Source organism: Rhinolophus sinicus, chromosome 8, assembly GCF_057876585.1.
Source record: "Rhinolophus sinicus isolate RSI-liver-muscle chromosome 8, RSI-T2T, whole genome shotgun sequence".
Classification (NCBI taxonomy): Eukaryota; Metazoa; Chordata; class Mammalia; order Chiroptera; family Rhinolophidae; genus Rhinolophus; species Rhinolophus sinicus.
Genome location: NC_142508.1, coordinates 3523515 through 3544604, shown reverse-complemented (window position 1 = coordinate 3544604; position 21090 = coordinate 3523515). Strand labels below are relative to the sequence as shown.

Sequence of the window (21090 nt, the reverse complement as noted above, 5' to 3'; positions counted from 1 at the left end):
ACGTCTTGGAAGTGCTGAAATACAGTCATAACAAAGTTAAGCCACACCTGGCAGGTCCAAGCATGTTTTCTGGTCCGACCCACCACCTCCTGTCCCTCCCTAGGGTAACAAGCTCCCATCACTCCAAGTCCAGAGCCACAGCTCTACACTTGGAACCTGTGACGAGCTCAGTTCAAGCAACGGGACCACCGCATTGCGGAGCAGGACTGTACCCACCCTGGGGTGTCTTCGAAGTCAAGGTCAGACGCCAGCTCTGCCAGGGTGAAGATTTCTGTTGTGTTCACGGCACTTAGAACAGTGTCTAGCACACAGCAGGTGCTCAGAGAATGTGAGTGAATGGGTGAAGTGCACCCTGGAAAGGAATCCCACGCCCCCTCCAAACAGGAGACCCGGGCCAGGCTTGAAAGGCCCACGCTGAGAGTGAACTGTTTCCAGTATGGATACACTGCTGCAAGTTTGCATTTACACAGAAGTAACTTTTCAGATGCAACAGGCTGACTGGATGAACTGGACCTGGAGGTAATGCGGTCCCGTACGCTGAGTACTGACACGTAATATTGGGCCTAAGAAGAAACCCTGTTAATAAGTAATGACACTATATGGTCAAAACTTATTTTTATTTAAAAGGTGAGTATTTGGTGGAGGTCTTCTAAGGCTCAAATTTCATCCTGGAACGATAAGACAAAAATACTTAAATGATCCAAAATAATGGCATATTCTAAAAACATTAATTTTTCATTAAAAAATCCGTTACAAAGCAAAACCATATTTTTTAATACAGTAACATTTCCTAAACGTTAGAACTGGCCGTGGGAAATTCTAAGTGGGAAAGCGCATCATTTAAAAACCACACAACCTGCACTCTGCCTTCCGGTCACAGCAGCGGCCACCATGACCCTTAGGTCCTTGCAGAGCAGGAGGTACGTGCGCTGGTCTGAAGGGTCGCGAAGCCCCTGCACAGGACACTCAGTGGGCAATGTCCCCTACCTCTTACACTACTGGAGGTTTGGGGATGGCGGCAGGGAAACCTATTTTCTAGATCAAATCCTGTCTGCCATGGACAGACACCACGCTAAGCACAAGGAGACATAATACGTGTTTCTCAATGTCTCCTTTTCTTCAAGCAGCCAAATAAATAAGCCAGAGGGTGACGAGAAGGTTCTGCAGAGTAACCGCCGCAGCCCTACTTGCATGAAGCATTCCAGCCAAGACAGGGCCTTTGAGGATGCAGGGAGCCGTCATTCCTGGGAACGGCGCCCTCAGACCCCCAAGGCCACTCAGCTTTAATGGACAGAGATCCACCCCAATTCTGGCACTTACCCCAACCATCACTGCTGTCCAGTGGGCCCGACGGCTCCACTGGCCTCTGCCCGCGTTACCTACTCCACCAGTTCCTGGAACCCAACCAGGAGAGAAACCCTGGGCAGGACAAGCGTTTCTTCTTTAAAAGCCACACTGAGTAGCCCAAGGGATTAAGGTTTGCAGCTATTTTATTTACAAGTATACATTTAACACAATGAAATAAACACTGATATATGGAAGCCTAGTTAACAGTAGTGTAACAGTATGTATCATTTTGATGATTACATTATTTTAAACAACAAACTACTCTGAAAAAATTAATGCCGATAAAATTCTTGGTCATAATATTAAGAAATACAATATATAAATTGAAAATATGATTGCTTAAAATTTGAAAGTGGAAGTGAACTCATGTGGACAGAGTCAGAGTTTAACATAATCTGAAAGAAGGGATGGGAAAAAGCTCTGACCCAAATGAAATCTTTCAGGTTAACAGAAGAAAAACGAAGCAGAGTTTATCTTCAAGGATAACGGGCAGTTTGCATCTTCAGGTAGGACAGGTCCGTGTCCTCAGGTCCTGCAGTGGAATTACATCACTGAGCAGGAAGACTTCCCTTGTGAAGCGGCCCCATCAATTTTTTCTGCCTCCAAAATTATCCTTCTAAAAACATCCACAGCAGTCTGAAAAAAGAAGAGCAACCCAGTGACTGTCAGCTGTGCAGTGGACGCTGAGAAGCACTCTCACCGCTGGCAGGGCTACGTGTCCGCTGCCATGCCCCTTCTTCAGGTGTGAAGGCGACGCGGCCGCCCCAGGAGTGCAGGAGCCCCGGCCTTCCCTCCTCACCCTGACTTGACACCACCAGAGCTTAACTCCTATCACGCCTTTGGTCCTGTTTCCATCAGTCAGCACAGCAAGCCCTTGTCCCCAGGCCCCGTCCGCCACCTGCGATGGTCCCACTCCAGTCCTCCCCTCCCTCCCACGGTGCCTCTGGATTTTTAGGGTCCAGGATCAGCCAAACTCCCCTTCACCTGCTGGCGCTCCTCTCCCTCAGGACTCTGCTCCCCTGCAGCCCCTCCGAGGGCCACGCTCCCTCTTCTACCCCCTGTTCTATAGGGCCAAAGGCAGGCAGGGCTCCCCGCGCTCCTCACGCCCCTCCTTCGGACCCTTTCCTCTACTTCCTTCAAATTCTGTGTTGACTCTTATGCCGTGAGATGAAATATGCCACCTTCGAGTCTTGCGTCTTTCAAGCCACATACAGACCCATGTACCCTGCTCCCTTTCCAGCTGGTAGGAAAGAAAACCCTAACCAAGCTAACACCAGGCCTGAGCCCTGCCCTCCTCTCTAGTGAAGGTCGCAGGCTTCAGCAAGTCTCCTTCTGTCTTCCTCCATTATCAACACCCCTCTTTTCCCTTGGTTATACAAACAAGTTGTTATTTATCTCATCCTAAAAATAATGCCTGGAAAGATGTTTGGAAAGATACATGCTAAACTCTTACTAAGAAAATACAGTGTGCCTGGAATCTGGATTTCTAGATCAATCTTAGAAGTCTCCCTGATTATTTGTGTGACCTGACTCTGCCAAAGTATATTCTCTTTCATCAAACTGCTGACACACAGCCGAAGGCCTCCACAGTAAATAAACCCAAACTGCAAACACCCCACAGTTCAGCAGTAGTCAAGTACAGTATTCTCACGGACTGGGTCATTTTTAGTACCATGCACTGTTATCAAGGAAACTGAACTCTGCTTAGGACAGTTTATTTTAAAATATTGGATTTTTGGTAAGTAATACAAATTACAAACAGGCGATATGTGAAAATTCATCAATACAAATTTTGAGCTCACACAAACTGGTCTGATCGCGTGACCGCTAGAGTGTGTGTGTGTCTGTTCTACTACCTACACAAATTCTTCCTCAACAGACCAGTGGTCGTAAGCATTTGCGCATGCATGTGGCTTAGAATCACTTACACCTCTGCCGCTGGGGATTAGAATGGCTCATTAGAATGGCTCACTCGGCTTAGGGGCCCCTGACTGTCGCCTGCATGTTCAATGATGACGTGAGCAGGGCATAACGAGACGGCCAGGAGTGGAGAACGATCCAGTCATGCGCTAAGGGATTTAATCAGGACTGCAGCGTCCCACGGATGTGCGTATCTCTATTGTATTTACTAATTTGGGAACAGAAATCTTTTTGCCTTTACTAAAGGGTTCATTTCCTTTCTAATAAGGTATTTGTTGATCTGATAACCCTAGAGCAGACCCATACAAGGAGTGGTGGGAACATTTGATCTTTGAGCTTGTCTGGCTTAAGGCTCCAGCACAATTCATCTTTTCTCTGGGTATTCAAAAAGCAGTACACTACCTTCTGCAGGAAACTAAAAGATTAAAGAGTAAACCTGTCCAGAAGCATACTAAAACCTTCAGCTCTAGTAAAGCACGACGTAAACTAGAGAGAAAGCCACACCCGGTCTTATATTATAGTGAAATAAGACCACGTCTTATATTAATTTTTGCTCCAAAAGACACATTAGAGCTGATTGTCCGGCTGGGTCTTATTTTCAGGGAAACACGGTAGTTTGGCGTGACTGAAAAGTACAGGGATGTGGGGAGAGAATAAACTAGGTAAGTACAAATCGTGAACACGCTAAGGGCTTTGAGCCTTGCTCTACAGGCAATGGCAACACATTGACAATTTCTTAGTAGAGGGTGACAGCATCTGATCTGTAGCTTTAGACAATTAACGGCAACAAAGAGAAATACACTGGTGAGAAAATGGAGGCAGGAGACAAGCTTGGGCGCTGTAGGTCTGAATAAAGCCACGAAAGGAAAGAATCGCTATGTGGAGCCTCTGACACAGAATAGTCCTCCCTCGGATACACCTTTAAAGGAACATCTGCAGGGCTGAAATTGGTCAGAAATGTCTGTAAAACAGGTCTTAATAGCCTGTGTTAAAAACAGCATATGCATCTAACTCAGCTGCATCCTACAGAAAACGAGGGGAAGCGTGGGTACAAAATAATTGCCACAGTGATTTAAGACCTTTCTTGTCTCTTTTCTACATCGGGACTCATTTCCGAACCAGCCTTTAGTATAAAACAAAAATGACAATATATGTTCCCAAAGGTAGTATTTCTTTTACTATTGATTTCTGTGTATCCCACAAATACTCCAGGTCCCATCGTAAGTAGAACACTGACTGAATTAAAACATAAATAGTATCTCCTAAAGCAACCGAGAGATTGATAACAGAAATGAGGGAAGGATCAAGATTAAACAGAAGTGATCAAATTGGCACTGAAATGCTGACTAAGAGGAATGCGCCTGCGCGGGATGGGACGCAGTGCGAATGAGCTTTAAAAACTACGAACCTGATTTTCTTTAGCAGAAGATTCCAAAAAAGCTGCATTCCAAGATTCTGCTAATGCTTTCCCTTCTTCGTAACTGATCACCCTAAAGGAAAAAGAAAATTCTAATTAAAGAGCCTTGCTCTTGATTCTATAAAACATCAATACTTATGCAACAGGCCTCATTTTCCTCGCGTCTTTCCTCCTGCCAGAGTGTGACCCAGAGGAGCACTGTGCTTATGCCCGAGCTGGGGAACAGAACAGACCGCGCCTCGCAGACTGCCTGTGCTCCAGCAAGGCCCGACAGCTCACAGGCACGACTGTTCTCCAGGACGCCCATGTTTTCCAGCAAGGCTGGAAGCACCCAAGAACAGAGCAATGGTGGCAGGGCCTGCAGTTTGACTGCTGTGCACTACCTGCCGGAGTCTTCTCTCTAGAATTAGGATTCGAGGGGATGGGAACTTGCCCGCTTTCTTCATCACTCTAATCCTAACCCCCAGGACTCAAAAATGTTGAATAAATGAACCATTGTCTTTTAAAGAGTCTGCTTTACACAAAGTGATGGAAGAACCTAATTTTCTGTAGTGTTTTCTCTCTTTTTTCTAGAGGAAACATTTTTCAAGGCAGGTGAGATTACACTGCAGTTTTGCTTCTAAGCACAATCACTGCTATACAGCTATGCTGTATCTGTATGTGCTACAGTGGGAAGGAACACAGATACGCTATAGCTAAAAATATTCTTACCCTAAAAACAATAACTAAACCTGGAACTTCAGTGAATAAATCACCGTATACTTGATTTTATAAATCAGCAATTATTTAAAAGCTACATACCTTTCCATATGTAGGTCTTTCTTATTCCCAACCAACATAATAGGTATTCTGTTAATATAAGAGAAAAAACAAGAAAGCCAAAGTAAACTAGTCAGTGCCAGATTTTATTGCTTAGATGGTACTGTTATAATGAGTATATCTAACAAGAGATAAAATATTACTACTTACTGCACTTTCCCCACCATATCCAACAATTTGCCGTGGATAACTTTAATCACTTCGAAACTATAAAAGAAAAAGGATGAAATTAAGACATCCATCTTATCGTTGATGTTTTTAAATGTTTGCTATGTAATGTTTATTGTGGGGAAAAATAGAAAATGTCAGACTCACCATTTTAATATAAAATGAACTGAACACAAAATTCCTTTATTTTTTTCCTAGCAACATTTCACATGTACATGTATTTAACACTCAGTAACCCTTATTGAGAATATTCGAAATGAAATATGTATGACATGTAAATGGTAAAAGTCTAACACTGACCTGACAAACCACATAAACACAAATTTTAATCTCTGAGTGATCGTCTGTAGAAAGTTCCTCAACGAGAGCGCCTACCAGTCACCGTGTTCCACATTAATATGGTGAAAACACACCAAAAGGGAATCAAGTTATGTATTTTCTATTTCAATTAGCAGAAAAGCTCATACTGTGTTCAGTCACGGTCAATCTAGGCAGCTTTAGGTAGGAAACAGAGCTTTTATTCCATCAGTGTAACAGAACATCTATCAGGATAATTTTCATCCCTAAACAATCTGTTGGCGCCACAAAACAATTACTAAAAAACATTTAGCTTAATAATTAAGTCTGTTACTACTACCAATTCCAGCACGACCCTTTATAAGGATTAATGCTTCCTCTACATAGCAAATAAACTCAAGCAAGAAGCAAGATCTTACCTTTTGATTGATGTAACAGAATACACAAGAATATAACCATTAATATCTATGGAGTATGTCTGAGGAAAGATGGAATATTCATCCTGTGGAAGAAAAAAAATCATCATATGGCATAACGAGCACTCTTTACCCCAAGTTTTTCACATATTACCTCGTCAAAAAAAATCAAAGTAAGCAAAAAGTGGATTACAATATTATTCTAGAAACATAGCCTACACACTCAAGATTTACTTATGACTGGCTGGGGTGAGGGTGATAATGTGCTTTAAGGTAATTTTAAAAAATGACTCTGGCTATTCTAAGAATTTTGGGGAAGGCTAATGACTCACAAATCCTGGGAGAAGAGGATGGAAGGACTGAAAAGACGACAGGTTCTGTGTTCTCATTTTAAGGGAGAAGCACGACTACGTTTCTTGTATGCACGCAAAGTCCAGAATCTCTCAGACCTCACAGAAAATTGACAAGTGCTCCTGGTTTCTTCCATAAATCTGTTTTCATATGTCAAGTTACTGTTATTACCACCTGCCCTGTTTTCTGCATGTGAGTCACAATGGCCTGAACACCAACTACTGGTCATCAGTGGGGCAAGAGGAGAAGGGAATCAAGGCACGACACTCAATCGGAGTGGGGGCCCAGACTTTGAGCATCAAATGAGTTACGAGTTATTTATTGAACCACTTCAGGAATTAAAAACAAAGGCACACGTTATGCAGCCGCATACCGTGTTTCCCCGAAAATAAGACCTAGCCGGACAATCAGCTCTAATGCGTCTTTTGGAGCAAAAATTAATATAAGACCTGGTCTTATTTTACTGTAAGACCAGGAATATAATTAATATATGATATGATATGACATAATGTAATATAATACCGGGTCTTATATTAATTTTTGCTCCAAAAGACGCATTAGAGCTGATTGTCCGGCTAGGTCTTATTTTTAGGGAACCACAGTATTAGTATCCGGTTTCATAAAGCTTTATGAAACTGCATTAGATACAGAATTATTAAAGCATACATGAGGTTCTAATGTCAATGCAGCTTTCATTAATGCACACCACTGTCTGGTACAAACATTTCATCCTCAGTCGAAATATAATTGTCAGTATACCACATATCCCAGGCGCTATTATGAAAAATCAAGGCCAGCCACTATTAGATCACGAGACTGTTAACTTCGCAATTCCACAATGTGGTTACATCCAACGCTCACGATGACCTTGAGTTATTGCCCTATGGTAATGTGTCTTTTAAAAACAAAAATTAAGTTTTACTATCAACTATTTGATATCATAAATAGTGGTCATTAATCAGAAAATAGCATTTCTACATCAGAGAGCTTACTACAAGTGCAAAATAAAACCTTTGTTTGTTTTCATTATTAGTGTAACTTCCATTAAGTTGAATCCATTTTAGTGTTGATTTTTTAAAAACAAATTGTTAATGGAACGACAGATCTTTCTACCCAGATTAAAAACAAAATTCCAAATGATTTTAGTCACCAGCTCAGCTACAGTGGATCCAAAGTTCAAATTACCTTTTCCCTGAAGGGAAGATGTGGAAATAAAGAGTAATCATATTTAAGAAGCATGGTGCAAAAAACAACTTGGTTAGAAAGTATAATGGAGGAAAAAGATTCTCAGCTGCAGCAGCAACCACAAAGGACAAACTGCCTAGGAATAAACCAAACAAAATAAAAATATATGATTCATCTGAAGAAAAGGTTAAAATACTCCCAAGAGATAAAACTTAAACAGAACAGAATGCCAGTCTCCAGCAGGAACTTGCAGAATCGTCAGAGGACACCCATTAATTAACCCTAAATTAATATATAAATGTAACACAATCCTGGATAGAAGCATAATTTCTGACAAAGAATAGCAACTGTGGAGGCAGGTGGGTGGAAACCATAAAGCTTCAGGAATTAAAACTCTACAGACCCAAACACATATGGGACTTAGGGATATGATAATATTGGCATTTCAAATCAGTAAGGATAAAAAGTAACCCTCAACAAAATGTATAGTGAACAAACGCAGAGCCATCTGGGGGTAAATGGCTAAGCTGGATCTCTAACTCACACCTCAGTGAAAATGTATTCCGGAGGAATCAAAGACTTAAAGATGGAAATTGAAACTACGTGCACAGTAGATGTGAGAATTTAAAAAAAAAAAATGAAAAAGTTCTTTTGTTTGAAAACCTTTGAAACAAAACCATGAATGAAAACAAACTGAAAATGAAACCTTGCATATCATATACAAAACACTAATTTTCTTCACATATTAAGGGGTCTCTCAAATCAGTAAGCAGAGACTCAACAGCAAAGTACATGAATAAACAGGATAAATAACAGAAAAAGAAAGACAAATACCCTCCAACATGGGCAAATATGATGGAACTCCTTCCTAATAAGAAAAATACTTGTTAAAATAATGCTGAGATCCTATTTTTCCCTAGCCGATGGATGTCGGCGAGGGTTACGGAAGCAGGCACTCTGATTCACCGCCGGGAGCATGTAAACGGTGACCCTATGACCCAGCAAGTCCACCAGGCATCCTCTTACATCATACCATCTGTCTAAAATGACACAAGGTATTGACGGCAGCACCACTGGTGGGAGCAAGGCTGGAAACAACCTAACTGTACGTCAAGTTAAATTACGGTAGAGCCGAACAACGGGATACTCTGCAGCCCTGGGGAGAAAAAAAGAGGCCATATGTACTCATATGGAATAATCTCCAAGATGGAGATACAGAGCTATGTTACTTTTTGTGTAAAAAAATGACTTAAAACTCCCTTTGCATGTTCATGTATAAAATATCTTGGAAGCATATACTCGAAACTGATTTGACAGGTTGCTGTTATGGGGGTGGAGCTAAGGTAGCTAGAATGGGAAAGATTTAAGTTTTGCTATTTACTCTTTTGTGCTACGTTATTTTTGTAACATGCATTTATCACTATTTTAAAAAAACAAGCTTAATACTTTTTTTTAAAAGGGGAATTTGACATAACATCGATTGTCATTGACTCACTTGTCATTAAGTCTATTGAAATTAGACCAAAACAAAATATTTCAGACAAACTAAAAATAATCAACTTGTATTTAACTATGTTCATCATCATCCCTAGCTGGGCAATTCTATCGGCTAGAACATAAACTAAGTAAACAGGACTTCCTGTCATATATTGCTATACAGCAATTTATTATGTGCATTTTTACTCCTAAAATCTGCAAGCTAGTGAACAAAATTAGATTACTTTTAAAGAATCTGCCCCTTAATCACCTTTCTCTCCTACTAGCTGTCTTAACCCCAGAGCCAGCCCATATGAATCCAATTTAAAAACAAATCTTGGAGCAGTAAGCGTTTGTGTCATCCCAACCAGTTTCTACAGAACGAGGGCGGGACTGCAGCAGAAAGAAGGCCTGTGTCACTGCCATGAGTGGTAAGTACTAGCATAACCTTTTATTTTCCGGTCTCCCAACTGGGATCTACTAGCTAGCATGAGAACAAATTATTCAAAGTGGCTAAATCTGGATGTATGTTGTACAAAAATTCTCTAAACATTCTTATCTGGCAGTAGCAGAATCCAAAGGAGCAAGCCAAGCGGAGATAGTAACAGACCTCGTTCCAGCCGATCTCCCACTATACACCCACTCCCTGAGATCTCTGCTCTTCTTGGGGTCATTCTTTGTATTCCTGTATCATTAAAGCAGGTACAGGCATGTGCTGGTCAAGTGTACATTTATGCTTTAGAGCAAAACAGAACCTCAGAGGAACACACCTTTTACTCTGATCAGGAGGGTCAATATAAAGAAATGTTCTCGCCAGAGAAATGTTTTCAAGGACAGCTCTACTCCAAGTTTAACAGACACCTGCATTTCTCCACTCAAGTTGTTAATATCGAGTTGCAATGCTAGGCCACCAAAGATCTACAAATAAGGATCAAATTCTCTTTAAGCTCACAAATCTATTCTAAACCACGAAACAATCTCGTGAAGGCACACAAAATTATCACCATTTAACAGACAAAAATCTGAGGCAGAGAAGTTCATTAACTTTCTCAGGGTCACTGGGTTAGTAAGAAAAGCAAGGATTCAAACCCAGGCATTGGAGTGCAGAACCCAAACTCCAAATAACTATGAAGTATTGGTTCTCTTGGACTACTATGAAATGTGTTTCTATGGTAACCACATGGAAGTGATTTATCATCAATTTACATCCTCACTCCCACCTTCCATGAGCTTAATGAAAACTCGAAAAAAAGACATAAAAGCAAACTGAAATCTTGATAATTCCGAGTCCCACTATAAATGCTGTGGCCATATTTCTTTGCCCAGGACACTCTCAATTTATACCTGCTGTCCCAGCATAATTACACCAGTGACCCTTCACTCTTAGAAGTGTCTTGTTTTAGGCAATAAATTACATAGTCACCTTAACTATGAGCTACAAACCCTAAGAATCCCACACCGGGTCTTACTCTAGAGACCCTTCCACACTAATTTCCAAGATAAGTTGCGTCCTCCGTGTCATCAACCCCCTGTGGAGACTTCTCTTGCGCCCCTTGTTCCAACAGGCTCCAAACTCCCATCCTGTCAATGGACAGGTAACGGGGTGGAGTGAAATCCTAGTCTGGCTCTGCTCTAAGGAGACCATCCTGAGGTCTGATGATGAAACCCTATTATGTCCACCACCAGGTAGGAGTGTGTAGCGTGAATGAGAGTTACTTGTCATAGCCCTCGGGCATACACATTTGATTGACTTTATTTGAAGCTTCCAGAACGGGGAATTCCAGGGTTTCTCCAGTGCTATGACGACTCAATACAGCTATTTTCTTGCTTCACTAGGGGTTACACTTTCCTTCCAGGTTCACTTCAAAACAAAGCAGAGGGAGTTCATTCCAAACCAAGATAGGCCTATCCCAATTTTCCCAAGTTCCAGAAAAGGCCTCCATTTAACATGGCCAACCAAACTAAAATACACTCACCCTCCTGCCAGCCTGGGCCTTTGTTGCTCATAAGATGTAAGGTGAGGTGAGGTGTTAGAAACTGGCACTGCAGCTTCTTTCCACTCCCCATCTTCCACTGAACTGAAATAAATCAGCTTAATGGAATGGCTTTTAGTAACAGTTGGACTGGGCGCTATGGTAATGGGGAAATTAAGCTGTCAAAAGGGGTTTCTTTGTTCCCTTCAAGTTCTTAATTTTTTTTACCCTTTGCTTCCAGTCAATTCCCCTAGTGATCCATTCCCCAAATCACTGTCACATTAACTGAAGAATCTCTTTTTTTGGGTTACTTAGCCCTTGACAATTACCTACTGTCTAGTAAATCAAATAGAAACCTCTTAATCTTGTAATCATATGTAATAATACTATACACCAACTCGTTTCTGCCCCATACTTTTCTCACGCTTTTCCCCGAGAAAAAATGTACTTTTGTTCTTAAGGAAGGCGAACACATACTACAAAGGGAGAAAAGGCACTAACACGAGTCTCTGATAGAGAATTCAAGCTTAGAAAACAGAAAAACCACTCTCCTGTAATAAACATAAACCTTCACAATGTTATGGATATAGTTAAAACAATTCTAAAGCAGAAAACCAAAGTAATTATTTGAAAAACTGCTACAAATGTTTTAAAAAAGGTAAAGTACACGGCCTATCGATAGTCAGTCACACATAAATCATCTGAGGTTTTCTCGGTCTTGCTGCTGCTGTGCTTTAGCATCAAAGCCAGAGCCAGGACCGTGGCAGCTGCTGCATGATGGAGAGTCTGAGCCCCTAGAGATACTCACCTGCCCGGCTGTGTCTACGAGTTGAAGGTGATATTCTTGTCCATTTACTGTGATCAATTTTGTGAAAGCTACAGGGGAAAAGGAAGTCACATGTTAGCTAAATAAAAAAGGAATTCACTTTAGACCACTAAAGCTTGAATAATGACAACCAAGTAAGCAGAGTCCCTAATAATCTCCTCACATTTCACAGAGCAGGAGAGATCTCTGAGTTTACAGATGCTTCCCTACTTCCATTATTTAACCAAAAAACACTGGCTGACTAAAATCAAGATTGGGTAAATAATGAATGTTTTCAAAGAAACTGAACTCAAGCAATAATTCATATCTGATCAAAGTAATCTGAGTGTTCTATTTGTGGACAGTCTGTTCTGTGAAAAAGTGAAATGTATTACATGAAGTTTGATTTCTAGAATGAATCAAAAGCACAAAACTTTTCATTAATTTATAGGAAGTCTGGTGTCAGAGTACAAAGAGCTAATATTCACTGAAATGCTACATTTTTTACCATAAAAAAATTAACAATCTTATTGACAGATAAAACCGTAATGGAACAGATGTGCTGTGTGAAGCCATCATTCCCATTTAGCTTAAGGATTCAAGCAATTTGTCACAACTTTTCCCTACTAAGGGGGGAAAAAAAATCAGACTCAAAAAACTTCCGGAAAAGACAATTCAGAATTCTGAGGAGGCAGACTTCAAACAAATATAGACAAAAGAGGAAAGAACTATTAATAGTAACTGACTATTACAAGGAACCATCTGGAACCCTGACAACTAAACGGAAGAGATTTCTGCACGCTGTCCCAGCATCTTGGCTCACGAGGAGTCCTCAAATGTCCTGGCTGCCCATTCGACTCAATCAAAACTGGGCATCAGAATCTATGTGCACTTCTGCCCACTTTGTCCCACAGCCAAAAGGAAAAACAAAAACAGACAGATGACAGTTATGGGAGAAAACTGCAAGCGACAAGGAGGGCAGAGAGGAGATCTTAGCAGAACGATGAGCTCCCTGGGGAAAGACAGGGCGCCGGAAGGGAAGCAATCCAGGAGAAGCGTACTAGCATCAAACTTTTCCAAGTCCAGCAGGGGTGCTAGGATAGGAGAGTGAAAATCAGACCAGACTACTCAAGCCAACTGCCACACTTGACATCATTTCTTTTCTGGAAATTATCACTTAAGGAAATAGTTAAAGCAGATGAAAACTAAATCAGATTGTTTCAAGATAGGGAATACCCAATAGAACCCATTTCATCAATTCCAAGAAAAAATTCTACTGCATTTTTTTTTCACACCACAACTTCCCTGAACTTGGGAGGTGCCGTGCGTGACTATGCTTTCAATCCCTGGCGGCCAGGAGGCAGTCATGTGGTACCTGTGTGAAAACCTGCCTCAGATACCTTTGATAAGATCAAAAAGTACAGTTTAGACTCAATGAAAATGATATTAAAAATGATGGCGAGCAAGAAAACAGCAACCTTCGATTAGAACTAGGTAACTGTGGTTATGAAGTATGGCTCATTATTATGAAAAGATTATCGAAACTAAACACCGTTCGTTCATTCATTCATTCCAGAGCTATTTCTCGAGTGCCCGTTATCACCACCAGCATTGCTCTTGGTGCTGGAGACTGCAATCCTCGACCTTAGTGAACTGACACCCCAACAAAGGAAGAAGACAGGACACAGACACGCTGTCAGGTACCTTCCCTGCCACCCACACATTGGGACACACAGGACAGCTGAGTATTTTTAGCCAGAGGGCCAGATAGTATTTTAAGCTTTGTGGGCCATATGGTCTCTATTCACCAACTCTGCTATTGTAGAGAAAAAGCAGCCATAGACAGTATGTACATGAATGAGCATGGCTGTATTCCAATAAAACTTTATTTATAGATGCTGAAATTTGAATTTCATATAATGTTCACATGTCACAAACATTATTCTTCTTTTGACTTGTTTCAAATATTAAAAAATGCAAAAACCTATTTGGCCTGCGGGCTGTAGTCTGTCAACCCCCCGTCAAGAGCCTCTTTTGAAGTCTCTCTCGCAAGCTCTGGGCTGGTGAAGTCTGCGAATCTAGCTGTTCAAGTTTGTGAGCCTGGCTGTTAAGGCGGCTTCATGTCTAATATGCCAATCAGGTGTGCATGACGCCCATGTTTAAATGTGTATGCTCCTAGTGACAAGTCCGAGGTGTCAAGAAGCTGAGAAGACTGGTTCCAAGCTACCTGGGATTGTTAAGATGGCCTGAAACAAGACCAGCTCCCAAGAACTTCCCCGGCTGGAACTATTTCAGATTCTCATCCACTAGCCCTAGAATTGAGACTTGGCTCAGGGCCCTAGAATCTGTCAGGAAGATTCTGAAACCACTGAAACTGGACAAGATAAAAGTCGTGGCTGCTCTGGTCTTCAGTGCTTTGTCCTGCGCATGGCCTGAAGGGCCAACAGGCTTTGTTTTAATGCTGCAACCGCTCTCTCCAACCCCATGACCACTCACGTCTCCACAGCCTTCTCGAAGGCTCTCGAACTGGAAGGCACTGGGGCGGCTTGTGGCAGCACGAGAGTGGGATACAAACGATCAGGAGCGTCTCCATCCTTTCTGTTCAAGCTTAGAATCCCTAAGAAAGGCTACTGTTGAGGGGAAACAAACTACTTCTATCTTCCTAAAGCAAAGCCTGGAAAATGAGGACTCTGGATTCCCGTGGAATTGAATAACGATTTCTACACTGGACAAGGAATAAAAAGTGATTCACTGTACAGTGGGCAAAGTTTTTGGAAGCTTCTTTAGATCCGAGTTGGAGATCTATATGTTTAATGGAATACCCCTGCAACCAAAGCCTCCGGCAACACACAATGGCTGTTTGTATGCAACAGGCAGGCTTCTCAGTTTATAAATTCTTGAAAACAATACTTACTGTTCTCTATGGTTGGATCGTAGGAGTCAACAAATTGGCCTTCAACAAACTGAATTGTCAATGAGGATTTCCCTATAAAAGAAATCAACAGCTCAGTACATAGTAGCATAGCAAGGTAAAAAAATTAATTTTAGGGCGGCCGGTCGGCTCAGTTGGTGAGTGCGAGCTCATAATACCAAGGTCGCCAGTTCGATTCCCACATAGGCCAGTGAGTTGTGCCCTCCACAACTAGAGTGAAAACAACGGCCTGACTTGGAGCTGATGGGTCCTGGAAAAACACACTGTTCCCCAATAGTCCCCAATAAAAATAAAAATAAAATTACTCTTACAAAAAACAAAATAAAACATGAAGAAAGTGAAGGTACTGAGATCAGAAAACATTCCTTTAATTAGCACTTAGGCAATTAAGCTATTATGAAGTAAATACTTTTGTGACATTAACAAACATTACAGACCAACAAGCACATTACATATGCTGTTAAACTCTTAAATAAGGTCTAAGCTAAGCTGATTTCCTCTAGTGTCCTTGAAATCTGGCCATTAATTTTAATATGGAAATTAATAAAACATGATTAGTTTCTTTGGGCGCTTTCCTAATGGCTATTACAAGTGTTACCAGGTACAGCTTTTACAGAGGGTCATCTGAAAAAAAATGACCAAGTCTTTATTTAAAAGCTCTTTGAAGGTAGAGATCTCGTCCTAATCATTCAGATCAAAGGCCTAGGAGTGTCTGGCACACAGGAGACAATTAAGAAACGGTCTGGAGTCCACAACAATCACCAGTAATAACTGAGCCTGCATGCTAACAAAGCACCAACTCGCCCCGGCTATGTGTTACCTAAATTTCGACCGGGGGACTTTAGAACAGGCTTCCTTGTGGAGAAACAGTGTGAGCACAAAGTCCAGATTATGTTCTCACCAGGAAACAGGAAGTGGTTCCTCCCTAACTCCCCCAAGCCCTTCCTTCTCTCGCCCGTCTGTCCTCAGAGCATTATTAAACACACCCTCCATATGCTGTCCTATCAACTTCCATCTCAAAGGTCCTGCCGGAAGAGCCAAGAGCGGGGTTCGCTAAGTGCTGGGCTTTCAGTTCTGCCTGCCTTCCTCCACAGCGCGGAGACGCAGTTCACGGGGGCACAACGTGTTCACGCCACACGCAGCCCCCATGTACTGAGACATTTATTCATGAAAAAGCTGGCTTAGAGTGGGAGCTGCTGGGAGACAACTAGAACACCCCCAGGTTGGCAGGCTCCTCAGGAATGTCTCTAGAATTACTGAACACTGAAATCACTCTCTACAAAGCAGACTACAAGAGCTTCTGGCAACTACACGCTCCTGTCCTGCTCCAAACCGTGGCCCCTGATGGCAGGCCCTCCTGGCCAGCCCCTGCTCTGCCCACCTCCCTAACCTGTCTGCTACCACTTCCCCCTACTCAGCCCCTCCCTAGGCTCCTGTCACGTCCCTCTGTCCCTGCCACGTTCCTACCGCCTTAGCACCTTTGTTCTGGCATCTCCAGATCCTGAAGGTCTGACTCATTTTTGTCATCATTCTGGTCTGAGCTCAAACGTCTCTTCAGAGAAGCCTTCACTAAAACTATCCCATTAAGGTGGCACCCATCCCTCACGTCAGTCACTCTATCACACCATCCTGTTTTCTTTCTTTTGAGCGCTTGCAGTTATCTGAAATTATCTTAATTCATTAATTAGTCTATGGAGACCCTGCAGACACTTGAGTTTCTGGACAAATGAATTAAAACTCAGACCTCCAAAGGGCTCAATCATACATTCAGATCTTACAAAAGATCTCACTTTTATACATGTGACTAGGAAACATAGTTCAACAGAAATTAAGAAACAATTATTTAGTATTTTCTGGTACCCAAGCACGGGCCTGCCTGTGGCATCGGGATACGGTAGTTGTCCAGGAACTGCACACATTTCAAATGAATTGTGTTCAAAAGAAACCATGTTATGTAAGCTAGCTCATAAAGGAGCATTTAGCTCAGAATATAGCACAACTGTTTTATGAAATGTAAATAGCAAGTAAAAAAACCCTCTTTTGTAATATGTTAGCAAAACTGAAAAATGTTACAGAATAAGAAAATTCTTTACGTTGAATGTTATTGCTTGACGCAAAAGAAGTTTGATTAAAAAGAAAGAACCTTTTTTAGGGCTTCTCAAGAATACTTCCAGGCACTCTGGTGGGCTTTTGATACCCTTATGTAGGGTAAGTGGGTTTTCTGCCTTACAAATGGAAAGAAGGGAAGAAGAAAGAGATCATTTTTTTCCCCTGAAGATAAACGGGTAAGAATACAAAGGAAAAAGGGAAGGAAGGAATTTAAAAATTTTTCTAACTTTTTTGGAAGTAGAACTGGATTAAAATAGGAAAGAAAGCCGTTATGTATGATACATGTGAAAACTCCTCCAAAGCTGAGGGAAACCAGTAGGAATCACTATTATTTGGTTCTCTTCATTGGCAGCAGGTAGGGCTGTCTCCACAGCCCTACCTGCAGGGGCAGAGGGAGGGTGACAATAGCCTCAGGAGGTGAAAGTTAGGAAACCACAACCAAATTGAAAAGAAAATTATACACATTAAATAAGACAGAAAGAGATATTACGGCGGACAAGTGGATCACATTTAAAAAATACAATTACTGGGACACATCCAATGGAGAGTTCCTCATTTGTATCACAAAGGACATACACCAGTTGACAGGCTAAAGTCACACTTAACTTGAAAACATAAGTCATCGTTCTGGCAAGAGCAGACAACGTAGTCCAACCCAAATCATGATGGAGGTTGACAGCAAAACTATCGTCTTCGTGAGTAACTGGGACACCAGAATTAAAAACCCCAGTCCTCAGGGAGCAAGCTGGATTTCTCAAGCAGATGGTCCTGGGAGAAAGGGCTTATGCATTAGCAGAAGCAGGACTGAAGAAAAGCTTCCTCTCCCCAGGGCCTCCCCTGCACTGGACTCTCCCCTTGGGGGAGGTCATTAATTATTTAAATTAAGAAGGGACGGGAAGGCTACATTTGCTGACATGACACAGTGGTTCTCTGCTGTTCCCATTAAAATTAGTATTACTAGATTACTAGTGTTGAAATCTTTACAAGTCAGCACTCCATGATAATTAATCTTAGTAAATAAATTCCACTGTGCATGGTGTTCTCAGTTCTGGGTCTAGTAATTTGTGGCTTTAAGGGACGTCCTTGTCCTCTAAAGCAAGTAATTCAGCTCTTTTGGTCAAGTTTTCCATGCTGTCTGCTCGCAGCTACAAAAGGCCTTGTTGATCTAGAGCAAATTATATTCTGCACTTGATCACCTTTTAAGTTTCCCCAATAACCTCATACATTTACAAATTTTGGCCTCTGTCCTTGTCAAATTCAGATTCTGGAACACTGGTTATTTTAGCAATGATCATGCTCTCAGACGGCTCATAAATATGTGCAACTGGAGGAGAATCTCAAACTCCAGGTCAGTTCCTGGAAAAATGTTGCATCACAATAATACAGGAATGACCTGAACTAAACTGACAGCAGCACATACCCAGGTGTGTGTTTATCAACATACAGAGACATAAATCACTCACTGGATGACATAACACATTATTATGAAAGGTTTGAAAACAATCAACCCAGCATTTCACATTAACTTCCATATACTCTTCTTCCTGCAAACTAAAAACTACCCTAACTTTAAAAATCTTAATTATTTTTAGAAAGTTTCACCTAAACTTCACCGGGTAAAAATAGTACTGTTGCATATATTTTTGCAATGATATAATGGCACAGCAAATTTTTAAATCCAGTATTTTCACTACAGAAGACAACCTTTCAAAATTGTTGATTGAATCGCACACTTCATGATTTCTGCAAAATGGTACTGCTTACACAAAACACTATAACAGTTTTCAGATGAATTTTGAACTAGTTTTCATGCTTCTCCTAAAAAAAAAAAAAAAAAAAAAAATAACTACTTGTGTATTACTCTCCCCGTCCCCACTTCAAACCCACAATCTCTGGAACAGCTGACATGTTCCTTGTTCACCGGGACATAATCCAGCCCCTAATCCACCAAGTCATTCGGCAGAAGGGTCCACTTAGGACCCTGTAATGTATCCGGGACACAACCCATTCCTAGACTGCTTTCATTTTCATCTCAGATTCTCGACCTCACGTATGTCCTGGTAAATGGATGCTCCCCAGTCACTGGCCTTGCCTCCGTTAACCAGCTCCACGCCACGTCAGAGACCCACCTCAGGAGCGCGCCATGACACTCGTTACCACCCAGACGACTCCACCTCCAACACCTGTACCTCCCATGGACCAAGGGCCCCACTTCCTGACTCCCAGCACCTCCTCCAGACCATCTCTGGAAGCAATGGCTTCTAATCAGGGCTTGGAACCCACCAGGTCATGAAATCAACACACTGAACTAGGACCAACACTGTTTTTTATAAAATAGGAACACCAGAATGGAATGTAAGTAATAAAGGTGTCACGAGACTTTTTTGTTTCAGTTATAGACACATTTATGACTGGGTCACAAAGTAGGATGTATTTTTTACTACAGGTTACAGTAAAAAAGCTTAGAAATAGAGTACTTTAAACATCATGCCCTGAATCGCCATCTCCACTGCTTCTTCCGTATAAGTTTAAGTTCCAACATAAGTCACTGTCCACTCGTCTTTTGTCAGAACCCTCCAATTTCCTTTCTCTGGGCTCCCCGATAAATCCTGTGATCTTTCTAGTCCTTTTCTTTGTTGAGCCTGGTGAGCTCTGCTGCAGAAAAGTCCCACAACCAAGTGGGTTGGTGACCATTCTCAAGCGAAGGTGTGCACGCCCCCCCCAAATCTCGTTAGGGATCCCCTGTCATTGCTCCTTTTCCTCCCACAGCAGGAAAGCATCCCAGCGACATCACACGGTCACTCACTACACATTCACATCCTTGAGTCCCAGCCAGACCCACAGGATGGGAATATTAACAACCCCTCACCCACCCATTCGCTGCACACTCGTTTAAGAACCACTGCCCTCAGGTAACAAGTTCAAACTTAACCCATCACCCGAAATCACCTATTTCCTCCAGCCTCCAGGGTGTTCCCAAATCCTCCAGTTCCTTCCAGCAGCTCAGATCACACAACACTTCATAGGGCACTAAGACGCAGCCATGACTAAGGGATGGTCCCTAACCTGGGGGTCGACCTGCTGTGACCACCTCTATCTTCCACTTGCCCTTGTGGACACCTCCTTGCATCCCCGGGTTATGCAATGCAGCCGTCTGTCTGGCCCTCTTTACATCATCACAACGGTCAAAGGAAGATGTCATCACACCCCTCTTCCCACAAAAGCTATTCTAGCCCCTTGTACTCAAGATCCATTCCCTCCTGGTCTCCTCTAAACCCTCCTCCAGAAATAGTTATAAACTATTCTTAGTTTCTCAGAACCAAGAAACACTTAGTTTTTCTATTGGTTTACTGCATTCCATGTGCTTTGTTAATGGTGCCTCTGAAATATTTAACTATTAGGTTGGTGCAAAAGTAATTGTGGTTTTTGCATTTTAAGCCGCGATTCCTTTTGCACCAACCTAGTATCTTTGAAAATCCAAGGCGGTATCGTGGCGGATGTCCCTTCACTCTTTTGCTCTCAGCGCTACAGAAAGATCTCATGGTCGCTGCAGCTGTCGGCTGCTCCATGCTTGACCATGAACGTGACTGCACTCTCCAGAAAAGGCTCTGTTACTTACAGTTCCACTAACCCAAGTTCAATGCCCCCACGGAGACACAGCTGACCACCAGAATGGGGTGGATCCCTGAGGCCTCTATAGCCGGAAGACAAGGCAAGTGTTGGACCCGGCAGGTATGCAATGAGTCCAGTCCACCCCCAAACCCCGTCCCTCGTCTGCCATTTCTCATTTTAGCCAGTGGCACCACTGCCCACTCAGGCACTCAGCTAACCACCTGAAGGTACCCTTACCTTCTCCCACATCACAAAGTCTTACT

At 42.2% G+C, this 21090-nt stretch overlaps 1 protein-coding gene across 1 annotated transcript in view; it reads right to left on the bottom strand.

Moving 5' to 3' along the window:
* Positions 1 to 1472: 1472 nt before the first annotated feature.
* The window catches only part of RHEB (Ras homolog, mTORC1 binding), a 29586-nt gene continuing 9968 nt past the window's right edge, over positions 1473 to 21090 (bottom strand). The window contains exons 2-8 of the mRNA XM_074315111.2: positions 15089 to 15160; positions 12178 to 12245; positions 6388 to 6470; positions 5654 to 5710; positions 5486 to 5533; positions 4676 to 4757; positions 1473 to 1983 (exon numbers count right to left, since the gene is read on the bottom strand). Coding sequence (XP_074171212.1) covers positions 1891 to 1983; positions 4676 to 4757; positions 5486 to 5533; positions 5654 to 5710; positions 6388 to 6470; positions 12178 to 12245; positions 15089 to 15160 — 503 coding nt within the window. The 3' untranslated portion in view covers positions 1473 to 1890. The remainder of the gene's footprint in view (positions 1984 to 4675; positions 4758 to 5485; positions 5534 to 5653; positions 5711 to 6387; positions 6471 to 12177; positions 12246 to 15088; positions 15161 to 21090) is intronic.